The 15,021-nt window shown below is 48.3% G+C and overlaps 1 protein-coding gene across 1 annotated transcript; it reads left to right on the top strand.

Annotated features, from left to right (window-relative positions):
* The first annotated feature begins 500 nt into the window (after positions 1-500).
* On the top strand, positions 501-12,900 carry RQCD1 (RCD1 required for cell differentiation1 homolog (S. pombe)). The gene is made up of 8 exons (XM_010568222.1): positions 501-845; positions 4,437-4,616; positions 5,717-5,832; positions 7,144-7,253; positions 8,039-8,148; positions 9,122-9,220; positions 11,735-11,826; positions 12,530-12,900. Exons 1-8 carry the CDS (start codon positions 609-611, stop codon positions 12,696-12,698), a joined length of 1,113 nt encoding a protein of 370 aa, XP_010566524.1. The 5' UTR covers positions 501-608; the 3' UTR covers positions 12,699-12,900.
* The last annotated feature ends 2,121 nt before the right edge of the window (positions 12,901-15,021 follow it).

The following is a 15,021-nucleotide window of genomic DNA, read 5'->3' as shown; positions in this document are numbered from 1 at the left end:
CGGGGCGGGACGGGCTGGGGCTGGGGAGGGGACCCCGTTGCGCAGGCCGCGCGGGGAGCGGGGCTGCGGGGTGCGCGGCCGCTCGTAGCTGTGAGGGGGACGTTTCCCCTCGGCCGCCCGCGGCGGGGGCGGGGAGGGCTTTGGGCCGCGGGGTGTCGCAGCCCGGGTGAGCTCCCTCCCCGCAGTGCCCCGGTGCCCGGCTGGGGCGGCGGGATCCCTCTGGTAGCGGGGAGGCGGGGAGTGAGCACTTTTTCGCTCCGGCTGCCCCTCTCCCCCCCTCCCCCCGGGACTCCTCTGAGCCTCCCCGAGGGGGCCGTGTCTTGCTCTGGTGCTCCTGGGGACGGGGTGGCTCGCCCAGGGGCCAGGAGGGCTTCCCTGCTGGGTGCCTCGGCTGCGCTCCTTCAGCCCGCTGTGTACCACCTCGGTTTTCCCTCCTTCCCTCCTCTTGCCCCCTGCGCTCCCTCCCCCGCGCTGCGCCTGGACGCCTCCTGAATGCCCGGCCGCCTCCTGAATGCCCGGCCACCTCCTCTGTTCTCTGGGGAGCTCTTCTGCTTCTGGCCTCAACTGCAGAGGGAAAGAGGAGATAGCGAAAAGCTCCTCAGGGCGGCATGCAAGCGGGAGGAAAAGCAGAGACTGCCTGTTGCTTCTTCCTTTTTCCCCAACACCTTGCAGTGCTGTCCGTAGTTGGTGCTTGCCCTCCTCCCCTCGGGAAGCTGCCGTGGTGGGATGAGGTGCCTGATGTTCAGGCTGGTGGGAGAGGAGCGGTACCTTGGCCTGGTTGGGTTCAAAAACGGAAGCTGAGTTTGAACGATGTGGTTACTGCATCTTATCTCCCATCTGAGCGGGTTTGTGTTTTGGTTTTTGCTTCTCCAAATGCACATTTGTCGTGTGTATAAGACTTCCTAGAGTTGATTGAGTCTCTGGCGTGTATTGGGGTTGGGAGGTGTATTGCAAGACCAGCAGTTAGAGCTGTTTTCAAAGGAACTTATCTCAAGGATCTGCTTGGACTAACAAGTAAACAAGAGTGAGTAAAATACTTATGAGCATAAGTTGAGAGAAGTTTTTAAATCTTCCCATCTTAAGTGCTCGTGACTTTAAATTGTTTCCTGGAGTGCTGGCAAATACCTCTGATTTAAAGTGACGGTTTCCGGAGCATAGAATGGTGTGCAAGGTCATAGTGAACTCTCTTAATCAGCATTTACATGTTTATAGCAATGTAATTCCTAAGTGCTTGTCAAAAATGCACGAGGGACTGTTGTATCTCCCATTAATCCTCTATCTGTGTTCTAGTCACCACTCTATAGAAGGATTTTTTAAAAAAGACAATTTTAAAAAAATAATCTGTTTCAGGAATAGAAATCAACTTTATTTGGGGACTCATTTGAATGTATATTTAATTTATACATAATTCACACCAGCTGGTAGTTCTGTATTGAAGTGTTTCTTACCACAGTCGGTTAGTATGCTTCGACTAAAGGTGACAGGGAAGGATGTTTAGTGCTAGAAATGCGCTTGGGAGCTGCGGTAAATAACGTTACCTCCTAGTAGGGTCATGAATTGGCTCAGGAATCCCTTTAGGTGTTGTGAACACTGTTGTGATAAAGTTGTGGTAAGCCAGAGCACTGGTCTTTATACAGTGATGCTGGTGGCAGCAGAACTGACACTTTGATTTCAGACCTGAAGACAGCATAACATGCTAGAGGCTCGAGAACAGGCTAAAAACAATAAATGTAGCTGTAATTAGCAGTAAGCACTGAAAGCCCAACTCAAACTAGCTAATTCACTATTATTGAAGTTCAAAGTTCATTTTGGTATTTTTGAGTTAGTGATCTGTCAAAATAGTTTAAAAAGCACATGTATCCGATTAGTCAATGTTCTGCTTTGGTGTGCCAGTATTTTTACCAGTGTGCCTAGCAGCAACTGCTCAGGAAGAGAAAGCCAATTGCCTAAATCCAGTTCGTTATGTGATTGTTGGAAATGTAATCAGGCATGGATGTTTGAGGTAATGTTGTTTCTCTTGAGGAGGGTGTTACAAGATCTTTCGTGATGCAGAGGTGGCTAGTTTGTGCTGTGTTGAGGTACTGTTGGTAACTTTTGCTTTCCCTGTGTGGAAGAGAAAGTCTGCCTGGCAGGGTTCTGTCTTGGAGCTTGCAGGATTTGTATGTAGGCCTCAGGGTTCCCCAGAATTTTACGTTTTAGAGGGAGAAGGGGGAACAACAATAAAGTAGGAAATTAGGAAAAAAATGTGTCTCTTTCAATTGAAACTAAAATGAGAGGAGCAACTGTAGAGCCTGTGAAAAGCAGTTGGTTCTGGCTAAGACAGATATTGGCCATCATAAACTTAATTGTGTGGAAAATCTACTTAGTATTCTCTGGGGATCACAAGCACATGATTGTGCTTTTAAAGGGTCGATGTATTTAAGCTTTCAGGAACTGAAACTTCCAGTGAGTCTAGAAAAATAGATGGAAGCTTTAGATAACACAATTATAACAACATTATTGCTACACTGCTTGTCACTCTACCATCCCAAATAAAAACAAATGGTCTTTGTTCATTCTCCCTCTCTTTCTGAGCTCCAGTGTAGGAGTTGCCATTGGAATTGCACTCCCAGGTGTAAGAGGACAATAAATTTGTCAGGATTACTCATTTAGTGTGAGGTTCTGGAAAAAAAAATAAATTAAAAATTGAGTAAACAAGAGAGAAGAAAGGATAGGAGGAAAGATGAACAGCTAAAAAGGTATTTGAGCCCTAGAGTACAGGGACTGATAACAGCACATTGGCTTATATATAGACATTTGAGTTAAATAATAATGATGGAAGTGGCTGGGGGAGAGAGAAATCTCAACAGCTGAGGAAGAATCTCTTTGGATGTGATCTCTTTGGATCTAATACGTGGATGAATGGAGGAGGGACACCTTTGCAGCAATAGAGGCAGAAAGCTCTGGACAGGTCTGCCAAAGGTTAAGAAGTCTCCCTTCATCCCTCCTGCAGTTCTGGGAGCCTGCCTCTGGCATATGGTTTCAGGTTTGATTCCAGCCACTTTCAGTTCCTGAACAGGAGTTTTATTCTCCTCAGTGCCTCAGCCATTAGCTGCTTAGTAGTAGCGTTGTTGTCAGTGTGGTACAGGCAGTGCTCACATCTGTCATGGTAAGCACATGAAGAGTTTCAGTCTGGGGGTTTTTTTTAAAGAAAAAAAAAGAAGAAATAGAGTCCGTTCTCTGTTCCCAGCCATGATTGCTGTACACGTGGAGATGCTGAGTGGTTGCATGCAGGCTAGCTCAGGAGCAGCAGCATATGAATAGGGCTGTGCTTTGCTTGAATAGTAAACACTACAGCAGAATGTTTGAGTATGTTCTAAACTGGGTTTTGGAAGTGTTCACACAGGAGGTTTTATTGCTGCTGTTTGTCAGAATTTTGTATCTGAATCGCCAAACTGTCTACTTAGGAAGCCTGCTGAGCATTTGTTTGCACCTTGAGTGCTTGTTGTGCCAGCAGAGGCACGAGACAAACTTTCATTGAAAGGCTTGCGCCTTTCCCTCTCCACAGAAACTATGCTACAATTCCACAGTCCCTGTTTCTCTTCCTTTCCTTCCCAGCCCTCCCTCATTTTTTTTGGCTTGAAAACTTGTTGGCCTTGATGCTGTTCTTTACCTGATGTTCCAAGAAAGGCAGAATAGAAATCCTGCATTTCTCCTGAGTAGTAGAAAATATGCCTTGACTATGAATATAGATGTACCCTTCTCTGGCTTTATTTTGAACAGGAATTTTTGCACAAAATCAGTCTTGAAAAATTCCCTTTTAGCTCCATGCATGTAAACAAGATACATGGGGTGAATATGAGATGTCTCTACCAGCAGATGTTACTGGCTGTGGATGGTGTCTGATGTTGGAGTAGTAAGACTTTTTCCAGTATTTGTATGAATATTTTTCTCAGGTACGTTGGGTGAATCCTATTGGCAGGTTCCAATGTCTTGGATGGTTTTGGAGAGAAAAAGGTAGCATCTGCCTTACTTTGAATTTGTGGAAGCTTGCACTTGAAGCATGAAATGAACGTGTGCTAAATGCAGGTGGAGCAAATGATAGCTGGCTAAAGTGTGTGTGACCTTCCTGGGAGCTCTGCTGGCGTAGGCAGGCAGCAGCATGGCTCTTATGTTGCTGAATGAAGTCACAAGGTACTACTGACAAGTGGATTAAGAGAGATTGTCCTGATGAGTCAGGCCAGAAAGTAAAAACTTTACATTTCAAATAGGTGAAATAATAAGACTAATCTAAGGAAGGGATCCATATCCAGAGCATCTTAATGCAGCTTTAGTTCCTTCCTCCCCCAGTCAGGAGTTTCTTGAGCACTTTTTTGTTTATCTGCCAGGTTGTGGGAAGAGTTTTTGTGACACCTGGATAAAATGTTTGGACTGAAGTTTTCTTGTCTCCTTCCCAGCCTGTGCCAACAGCGCTGGCTCAGGTTGACCGCGAAAAGATCTACCAGTGGATCAATGAGCTGTCCAGCCCTGAGACACGGGAGAATGCGCTGCTGGAGCTGAGTAAGAAGCGTGAGTCTGTGCCTGACCTTGCCCCGATGCTGTGGCACTCATTTGGCACGATTGCAGCACTCCTTCAGGTGGGTAGGACTGGCAGCATCTTTATTCCAGGGTGCAGCACCAGCACATTGCAGCGCTTGTGTGTCCATGGGGCAGATCTGGGGAGGCACTGGCGGAGTCCCTTATTGCCATTGTATGATATTTATTGGGTCACATGGTGAGGGGAGCAGATGTGGCAAGCCCATTTGCCATTAATCATCACTAGCAAGGCGATGTGTGCAGAGACTGTAAGATTTCTAATTAGATAACATACGTAGTTGGAAGGGGAACAAGCTAGCTCTTGGCTGTATGAGCTCCCTGTGGATCACATTCTGTTTATTTTCATACAGTGTCAGAGCAGAGCCACAACAGTCTTTACCCCTAAGATCTCTGGTTTGATTTGTTCTACGTGAGCTTGAGCACATCCTGGTCAGAAGGTTGCCCTTGCAGGGAGCCCACTGGAAGGTCAGCATGGGAATGCTGCTCGCTGCTCTAGTGAATGTACCTGCATTTCATGTGAAATGAAGCAGCTCAGCTTATCTCTGGGCAAACTACTCTACAGCTGATGACTGGCTATCTCACTGCTGAATCTAGTAATCTCTTTCGAAGAAGGAAAGAAAAGAATGCAGGATTAGCGATGTCAAACTGTTCTCAGAGTGGCCCTGAAACAAGTGAAGAAAATTAGAAGGGAGCTATAGCTGGAAGTAGGCAGATTTCTGAATCAGATTTCTCTCCCTTGGCTGCTTCACCTGCATTGAGTTAGAAGAGTACCAGCAGCTACAGTTTGAATAGAGTGGGTGTGCTCTGCCTCTAGGCACAGGAACAATAAACAACGCTTCTCTTGGATCTGGAAGTTCAAAACAAAGCGGTCCCTACACTAGTAAAGAGCCAGGAAATCAAATTAACCCTTTTTTACTGAAATGTAAGGTTTGAATACATTCCTGTGACTCCTTGTGAAATTGACTCTGACCCAGCTCTGCCCTTGCCTGGTCAGCGTGGTGGCTGCCAGGTAACTTCAAAGTGGTGCTTGGTGAAAGCAGACTGTCATCGCCTGTCACCATACTTACTTGTTCGGCAAGTGCTTTGGTGCAGCTTTCTGATGTTTTTCTCTTTTAACTTTTCTTCATCTGTTAATTTTTAGGAAATTGTAAATATTTATCCATCAATCAACCCTCCGACTTTGACAGCCCATCAGTCCAACAGAGTCTGCAATGCTTTAGCTCTACTACAGTGTGTTGCATCGCATCCTGAAACGAGGTAAGTGTTTGCAAGTGCCTGAGTTTTCTGAGGTGTTGATGTTGACAGCTCAGCCTGTCTGTTTGACTCCAGAAGCACATAAGCGCCTTTCTTCTTTTTTACCAAGGCAAGTGGAACAGAGGACAGAGCTGGAAGATAGGCAGCTGCCTGCTGCTTTCACTTGTTTGCACAGATTATCAGGATGACAGCTTTATGGTGATCCTAAATGCATTGCATTCTGTGGATCATCTTGAGATTCTGCAAATTCTGAAAACATTGGGTTGTGGCTCCTGGGAGCTCAGCCAGAGATGAGAGCCTTTGTGCTGAGTGCTGTGTGCAGGATCCTTGTTTTAATGAGCTTACAGTTATTTAAACTAGCAGCTTACAGGTACTTAGACCAGCTGTCCAAAGGGTGGAATGAGCAGGACTGTTCTTCCCAGAGGCCGTGTGTGGCAAGGGAGTAATAGCGGAGCCATGTCTGGAGTCCTCCTGCCTGACTTCAGGTTTTCTCAATCTGTGTCCACCCCATGTCAGCAGGGGAAAAGATGGTGTTGGTTCAGCCAAAATCAGTAGCTGAAACTCAGAAGAAAACTACCCAGAGATCCATGATCTCATGCTTCTGTTCCTGCTGAGAAGAAAGTGCTGCATAGCTGAAGTTGTTTTTCAGCTGCTGCAAAGCAGTGTTATACAGCAACCCTCCATGAGATGATATCCAAAGAAATACGGTAGTTTTACACCACACACCTTTACATTTAAAGTTTGAAAACTGAAAACAGAGGAAGAATGTTGGATGACTGTGCAAGAGAGCTTCCTTCTGCTAGCAGAGCAGTCTCCAGGTTTCTCCCTGCAGTCTGTATTTTTCACCATTTTCAGAAGGCAGTGTGAGGACTCTTGGGGAAAGGTGGCTGTGCACATTTAAACTGTGGTAATGCCTAGAGATCAGCCAGTCTGGATTTCTGTCATGCAGATCCTTTGCACGTGCATTGTGGCTGACTGTCTCTGCTCATGGGAGCCTGCAAGGTGAAATGCAACAGTGAATGTACAAAGCAGAGGGACTGGGTGGCAGTAAGGGGTAACAAAAACAACAGGATGTGCTCTGTTCCTGATGAGCTGGAAGCAGCAATGCAGGTAGCTGACAGTTTAGGTGTTAGGTTTTGTGCTGTGTCCAGTGCAGAATTTACTTCATGCCTTTCCATCAGAGAACAAACTGTTACCGTCTTCTGAGGAGCACCAGCAGTGGTGTCTGTCAGGAGGCTCTGCATGGTAATGCTGGATTGTGCGCTCGCTTTTTTTGTCTTGTCTCTCACATTGCGTGTTCTCCCTTTCTTGCAGGTCAGCTTTTCTGGCAGCTCATATCCCTCTCTTCCTGTACCCCTTCTTGCACACAGTTAGCAAGACACGTCCATTTGAGTACCTGCGGCTCACGAGCCTTGGAGTGATTGGTAAGCAGCCAGACTAACACTGGAGCACTGGTTTCTTACCAAGTTGGATGCAGTTCATGCTGTGCGTATAGAGACCTGCACGATCAAAATCACAGGTCTCTTTTTATTGGGATCTTCTGAGTCCTGTAGTGTTAACAGGAGGAGCTGCTCCTTTTCCATCAGTTCTGGAGGCACATTCCTCTTAGTGTGTAGGAACTGGGCTTTTCACTAATAAGAAAATACTGAAGTCTGGGTGCATTGCCAAAAATATGTTTTCTGTGAGTACAAGCACCTGCAGGCTTGTTGTGCCTTCACCCTCAGCCCAGCCAGCTAGACACTGGGATGGGTGGGTGCAGACTTGGCTTTCTTTGGGTTTTTGTCATTGATTGACTTGGGTGTATTTGCCCTGTCTTACCCTTATCTTGTTGTTTTTTTTTTTTTAATTCTTTCTGCCCCAAACATTTCTCTCGCAATGCATAAAATGGGTCTTAAAATGCACTTCTTCACAGAGGTTGCTGTGGGTGGTATGATCCTCTTGTGTTTGTATTACCACAGGGGGACAGCCAAGAATGCATCCCCTTTCTGAAAAACAAACAACCCCCAAACCCAGCTTGATTACTTTTATGTTGCCAGAACGATTTCTTCTCCAGCCATGTGCTGCAAGGTATTTAGGCCAACAGTTGCTCTGCCTGCCATTCAGACTTAATGATTCCTGGGGAGGACACAGCATAGGCCCTCTTTGAAAGGTGAGACTTTTTGGAAACAATTTATCATGTATTGATTTTGGGTTTTGTTTTTCCTTCAAGGGGCCTTGGTGAAAACTGATGAGCAAGAAGTGATAAATTTCTTACTGACAACAGAAATTATCCCCCTGTGCTTACGCATTATGGAGTCTGGCAGTGAACTCTCCAAAACGGTACCTACTCTTTTTGTCCTAATTAAGACTTGTCATATTTGTCCTTATTAAGACTTGTTTATCTCTGAGCAGGCAGCCAGTAACCTGCAGAGTTGGCTTGTGTCCTGTTGCAAATGCTGGGGCAACTCTGGATGGAGTTTTTACCTCCTGAAAAAACAAACAAATCAAACCCACCAAACTAAGCTGGAGTTCCCAAGCTTGGTAGTTTTGCTGGGAAAGACCTCTCTGCTCTCAGCACCTGTTCCATCCTTTGCAGCCCTGCAGAGTAACTTTCAGGGCTGAGCTGGATCAACTTTCCTTGGCCTGAAAGAACAAATGCTGTAGCTATGCAGTGCAGAGGTTTGGCGGCAGCTGTTGGTGGTAGTTGTGGGAATGCTCACCACACTGGACCAGTTTGTTGTCTCCTCTGATCAGGGGCCTCTTTCCCCCATGAGCTCAGATCTGTGGTCAGACTGGTCCGATGACCCAGGTAGGCTGGCTGCAGGTTTTAGTCTGTGTGTGCTTTTCTGGTGAAGCCTGCTGACATAGCTGGCTGAGGTTCTTCCAGAAAGTCACGTGTCTCATGATGAATCGATAACACTCAAGATGAAAACCAAAATCATCTTGCTGTCTAGATGGCAGGGCCAAGGGACAGGTCCTTCTCCTGCTTCTTGCCCTATGACCAGAGTAGTGTGGATGTAATCCTGAGGCTGCCCTGAGTGGCCCAGCAGTAGTTGCTGTCTTATGCAACCTGCATCCAGCCATCTTGTACACACTGCTTTGCGTCCATCTCTTTAGCCAGAGATGCAAAGCATTGTGTAGTGTCCTGCATTTTCTTTTGGCTTTAAACTTTCACCGAGTAAAGGATTTGCTGCCTGCTGAAAGGCCTTTCAGCTCTGGGACTGCCTAGAAAAGAACACAGCACAAAGGCTGTTTCTTTTCAGGATAGATAAGTTGTTTATACGCTTTCTTTTCTGCTTTCTCCCCATTCTAGGTTGCTACATTCATTCTTCAGAAAATTCTCCTGGATGACACAGGGTTGGCATATATCTGTCAGACTTACGAGCGGTTTTCCCATGTTGCCATGATACTGGTAAGATTATTTGTTTCCCCTCTTTTAAAAAAAAGAAAAAATTATGCTCTAGCAGCTACCTTTTTCAGCAGCTACTTTACTGCCCTCTGGCTGGAGTACAGGATGAGGAAGGCAAATCGTTCTTGGGCTTATTGCTTTTGACACTGTAGCTCTCTGCCTCCATATGTTTCCTTTGTATATCTCTGGTTTGCGTGTCAAGAGAACACATATTAGTTGTAACACACTAAGTCCCCAAGATAAAATGGGTGAACATGTCCAGAGAAGAAAAAGAGTTTTCAGGGTTGTTGGCTGGATGTGAATTGATTCAATTTTATGTAAGAATGAATGATCCCACTGCTCAGATTATGGATACATTTCCCATTTATGTCTCCCACAACAGGCTGAAAGAGCAGCAGGTTGAGCAAAGGAGTAAGAGCAGGGCAAGCATATATGATGTTTGCCCTTATAACAGTCTTGCAGCTGCCAGCTATTTTCAGCTTTGGATTTCTGAGGCCAGTGGTGCATTTTCTATGCAGTAACCCCCAGTGTTTGTCCTATCCTTCCCTTAAACCCATGGAAACTTTTTGTGTCCACAGTGTCGTTTACCAGGGAGTTTCATGGGTTTCCTGTTTGCTGCCTGGAAGGCCAACCTCCTTTTTTTTCTCTTTGAACCTGGCTCCTACTAGCTGCTGCTTATGACTTTTAATTCTTGTGTTGGAACACAGAAAGAGCAGACAATTTTTGTCCATTCCCTGTCCCCTGTGAAGGAGAAGTTTGGGTACTCATAATTTGTTCATCCCAGGAGTAATAGCCCCAACTTGAGCTTTATTATCTTTGAGCTTGCTGAGGGGAATACATGTCTGCCCTGGAATAGCTGTTGTCCTTCTTTTCTGTTTGTTTGGTTGGTTGCTTGTTTTTTAAAGAGCAATCTCAGGAGAAGAAAATGCAGCATTAAGTTAAGCGCTTTGCAATGCTGGTTCTCTGCCTAAATGTTGATACTTTCATTAGGAATATTTATTTGTCTGTCTGTTTTCCCAAATATAAAGAAAATGTTACCTCCTAATTCACCCACAAACAGCAAAATATGAACGATCACGAGCTGGTGTCCATAATATGCAATGTGACATGATTTTTGCATTCAAGAAAAGGATCTGCTTTGATGAAAGTACATGTGGCTCGGGGGCAAAGTGAAGGATGCAGTTAGAAACCCTGGGGTAGGGGAGGGAAGGAGACCAAGGAAGAATCCATGGCTGGGAAGGGTATGAACACGGAAGGATGTGGGTGTGTAAAACTGTGTCAGCATGGAAGAAATGCTAGCTGTGGTATAATCCCGCCATTGGGTGAAGCACTGACATGATTAATATTCCATAGTGCTACAGAGAAAGATGAAAATGTTCATAGACATTTCTGTTCTCTATTTCAAAAATTGGGATAGTGTACTCTGTCTCATGAGGGTGATGATTTACTTCCTTGTCTGCTGATAACTGCGTAAAATGTTATGCAAGTATTGGATGCTTTTAAAAGAGCAGGTTAGTATTTCCCATCTGGGAGAGGTTTGAGGAGCTCTCTGACCTGTTCTTTGTTTCAGAGAAATACTGGTATCCTGGGGAATTGCTGAGAACAGAAAGCTTGCAAAAGGGCAGACGAGGGGGACCTCCTAATTGCTAACTGCCTGACTATCCAAATATGGGTGAATTTGGCTAATGAGGAAAATGCTTAGTGCTAGCCAATGTAGTTTTACAGGAAAAAACCCCAACTTGTTGGGCAGATCTGATTGACTCCTGAACATGAGGAAGCAGACTGTTAAACTCCTTTAAAGCAGGCATGTGAAGGCATCCACACTGTTTGCTAGGCTGGGTGCATTCAAAGGTGCAACCATGTGCAAAGTCCTACATAGTGTGAGAAACGGAGGCTGGGCCAGGGAGATCTGCCCTGGTCTTGCTTCCCAGTAATGGCTTAATGAGGGATGTAGGAGCAATTAAATACAACTCTTGGATGCATGATAAGACCAGATGTGGATCTTACTATATGTGGTGTGGGTGAGCCCAGTGCTCTGGCATGGTTTCCCAGGCTATTGTTAAGGTTTTAAAAGGGCGTTGAGATGAAGGCAGCACAGATGAGAACAGGGAGGGTTGCAGAGCTTGGGAGCACACCTCACGGGGTGACTCAGCCTGAGCTTATCAAAGTGTTTGGGGTACATTTGCCTTCCTCCACCAGGGGGAAACCCCAGGTTCTCTTTAATCTAACAGAGGGTTGGACCACTAAGCAGTCCCGGGGAGGTAAAAACCAAACAGAGATGAGACAAGCTTTCCCCAAGCTGCTGGGAGAATCCTTTCCAAGTCGTGGCTAGCTGCTTTTAAAGGCATCTTGGAAAGCAGAGTGCTGGGCTCCATGCAGGGTATCTAGATGAAAGGTAATGGGCTGTGATGCATGGGAAGCCAGAGTGAGTGATTTGATGGTCTTTCCCAGTCTCTGCTGATTGTGAAGGTGTTCTTACAAAGACTTTAACTGGTGGCACTGGCCTCTATCGAACAGGGTAAAATGGTCCTGCAGCTCTCCAAGGAGCCGTCGGCACGGCTACTGAAACATGTCGTCCGCTGCTACCTTCGCCTTTCCGATAACCCCAGGTAAACATTTTAGGAGTTTGGGTAGGGGCTTCTCCCTCTCCCTTGGAAGTGCAGTTCTTCTCTACAGTGCCCACTTGGGGAGAGTCAAGGTTCCTTGTCTGTCCTTATGTCAGCCTTAGCTCAGTGTGGAAAATAGGTGGGGTTTTTGGCTTGTTTTTTTTATTGCTAGTCCAGGAGCTTTTGTGGATGGGAGAAACAGTGACTGTTTGGGTCTGGTGCAGATTCAAGCTGTGCAAGCTACAGCTACCTGAGCTCAAATGTAGTTTGAACTAGGTACAAGAGAGGGACTGAGGTAGAAGGTATGCTATGCTCTCCCTCTTCTGCATCATGTGGGCTGTTGTTAGTAGAAGCCAATAGATGAAATTCAGTTGAGGGAATACAAACTGATTTCATGCTGATCAGCAGCTCTGCCCAAAGCTGCTGGGTATATATTTATCATCTCAGCCTCTCCTGGCATCACATTGCTCTTGACTGACGGGTGTCAGGGCACAGGAGCTGGCTCGGTGAGGTCTAGTGTGAGGGATGGGAGCTGGGCTGGCTGCCTGAGTGCCGTGTGCTGCAGTGCTGCTGCTTGGTTCTTTCCTTGGGTGGCCCTGCCAGGGAGACCCCCAGGCAAAGGAGCGTTGTGTCCCCAGTGGGGTTTGCTCCCCTCTTGCCCCTGTGAGTTTATTTGTTGGGCCCCGTTTCTTGTCTCTTGATGTAGGGCACGTGAAGCTCTCAGGCAGTGCCTTCCTGACCAACTGAAGGACACCACCTTCGCCCAGGTCCTGAAGGATGACACCACCACAAAGCGCTGGCTGGCTCAGCTTGTCAAGAACCTGCAAGAGGGTCAAGTCACTGACCCACGGGGCATCCCTCTTCCTCCGCAATGACTGCTGGGGGAGGTGGGGGACTGGGGAAGAAACAGCTCAGGTTTACAAAGAACCAGGAACAGGTGACCTCTTCTGCAACAAACTGGGCACACCAGCTGGCTGCCAGCTTGTCGGACCACCCCACCCAGCCAAAGGGCCGCTCTGTAGCAATGCAGCATGCCTCCGGGGATCGCAACACCAGCAAATGCTGATACTACAGCTTAAAAAAAAAAAAAAAAAAAATCAATAAAAACAATCTGTAGAGATCCCCATCTCTCCAGGAGACTTGGCTGGCATCTCTCCCCCCACTGCCAGGCAGGGGGTAGTGCAGATGTCCGCTCTTCCAGCTAGCTCAGCCTCTGCCCAAGCAGTGTGTGACATGGGGTGTGCATGCCACATCCCTCCGGTTCCTTGTCACTTCTTGTTTACATGTCTGTTTAGATGAGTGAGCTGAATAAAAGCTGATCCAGTTGTTTTATCCCCTCTTAAGACTGCTACTCAGCTGCAGGTAGCCCAGGGACAGCTTTCTTCCCTGCCAGCACTTCCTTGCTCCTGGCTCTGCATCTGGCTGGTGCAGCGAGCTTCTCTCTTCCTTTCCTTTGGCACAGAGGCAGTGGCTGGAGCTGGGCCACTGCGGTGCTTGCCCCAGGAGGAGGGGTGGATTACTTGCAATGAACCCGCACGTCATAAGCTTGCTTCCCAGGGCTCTTGGGGGAGGAGAAGACAGCAGGACTGTGGCTCTTGTGCTGTAAATAGTGCACTCCCGCAGCTAACCAGCAGCTGGGGGCTGATGTGTGCTGGTCTCTCATCTAGCCCAGCTCTTGCCCAGCGGGGCTGGCTTGTCAAATGGAGCTCAGCATTAGGAAACCTGCCTTGTGGTGGTGGGCGGGCCACTGACCGATGATCCCTTGCCACAGGACAGCTGGGAGCGACATCCTGCGGGCTCCAGGTATGTCAGCTTCCATGCCTGCCGCTGCCTGCCAGGCGTCTCTCAGTCCTGGTCCCCCTCCCTTCCCCCCCTCCAGTTCATCTCTGCCAGCCGGGTGCATCCATTTCAGCTTTCAGACCAGCCTTGGTGTCTGCCTTGGCCCCACCGTAATTAAACTGGACCAGCAGCCGCTTACCTGCCTTCCCTGCGCTGAGGGGTTAGTGTGGCCACAGCAGGCTCTTGGAAGCAGCTGAGGAGCTCCTCTGCTCTGCTGCAGTGGAGCCTGCTCTTGGCTGCAGGCAAGCCTGGGCAGCTACTTGATTTCTCCCCCCTCCTCGAGGAGCCCATTTTGCTGATCATCTGCAGTGTCGTGCCAACAGTGTCTTAAATCCCATCTCGTTTCCCTTCCCTCCTCCCCTCACAGCCTTGCGTAACAAGGGCAGAGCATGGCCTCTTCCTTGCCCCCGGGGTTCTGTTTTGTAACTATCACCTTCTTTTCCTTCCCGTCCACCCTGACCTTGACAGGGTGTGAAAATGCTTCTGTTTGGTTTGGGGTTTTTTTTTTTTTTCTAAGTTCGGATTAATAAATAATAAAACCCCAGCGCCAGCACAGATTGCTCCTGGTCTGGTCTCTTGGGGAGGGCAAGCTGGAGGGGGGGATTTATTGCAGGCAGGAGGAAGGGGGGGGCTGTGCCAGCTTGGGGATGTGAGCTGGGGAGAGTACGTGGCTTTTCTTGGTGGGAGCTGGCCGTGTCCCTTCGGCACCCCATCTCTCCTGGAGCAGGTAATGTGGGGGGGTTTGGGGGAGGAGGTGCTGCTCTATCTTGCTTTGCAGGAAGGCAGCGAGTGCTCTCTCCAATGGGCTCCGGATGGAGCCCACTGGGGAGATCGCTCGCTGCCTTCCTGCAAGATGTTTGGAAGTGCTCTTACGCTTGCCCAGGGTCCAGGTCTATTAGAGCATTGGCCACCTGAACTTTGGTGCCTGCCCTCAGCGTTGCCCCAGCTTGGATCCCCATGGAGGTTTTGGCCCGGGATGCTCAAACTGTGCCCTGCTCTTTGGGTCCTGTGTCTCTCTGAACCGGAGGGTCCTGGCCCTGGGGACCACCGTGTCCTGGGAAGGGGACAGGGACACAGTGGGGACCCCTCTGTGCTCTGTGGTTGGGGAGGTCGGGCCGTGCTGGGTGCAAACGGCTCTGAGGAAGGACAGGCTATGCCGGAGGGTGGGAATGGGGGGCTCGGCCCCAAGCGGAGGGTACTGTAGGGTGCTCCCAGCCTTGCCGGTCCCGTCACTGCCTTCCCCCCGCCTTCCCCGCCCTCCCCCAGCGGGAGCGGCGTGACCTTAATCCGAGGCGACCTTCAGAGGCGGCGGCTGTGGGGCGTGCGGGGGCCGGGGGCGTCCCGCGGGCGCGGGGGGCC

The sequence above is a fragment of the Haliaeetus leucocephalus genome, unplaced genomic scaffold (assembly GCF_000737465.1).
Source record: "Haliaeetus leucocephalus isolate CR32 unplaced genomic scaffold, Haliaeetus_leucocephalus-4.0 Scaffold1, whole genome shotgun sequence".
In the NCBI taxonomy this organism is placed as follows: Eukaryota; Metazoa; Chordata; class Aves; order Accipitriformes; family Accipitridae; genus Haliaeetus; species Haliaeetus leucocephalus.
The sequence above is the reverse complement of the archived record's forward strand: the minus strand, read 5'-3'. Positions and strand labels throughout refer to the sequence as shown.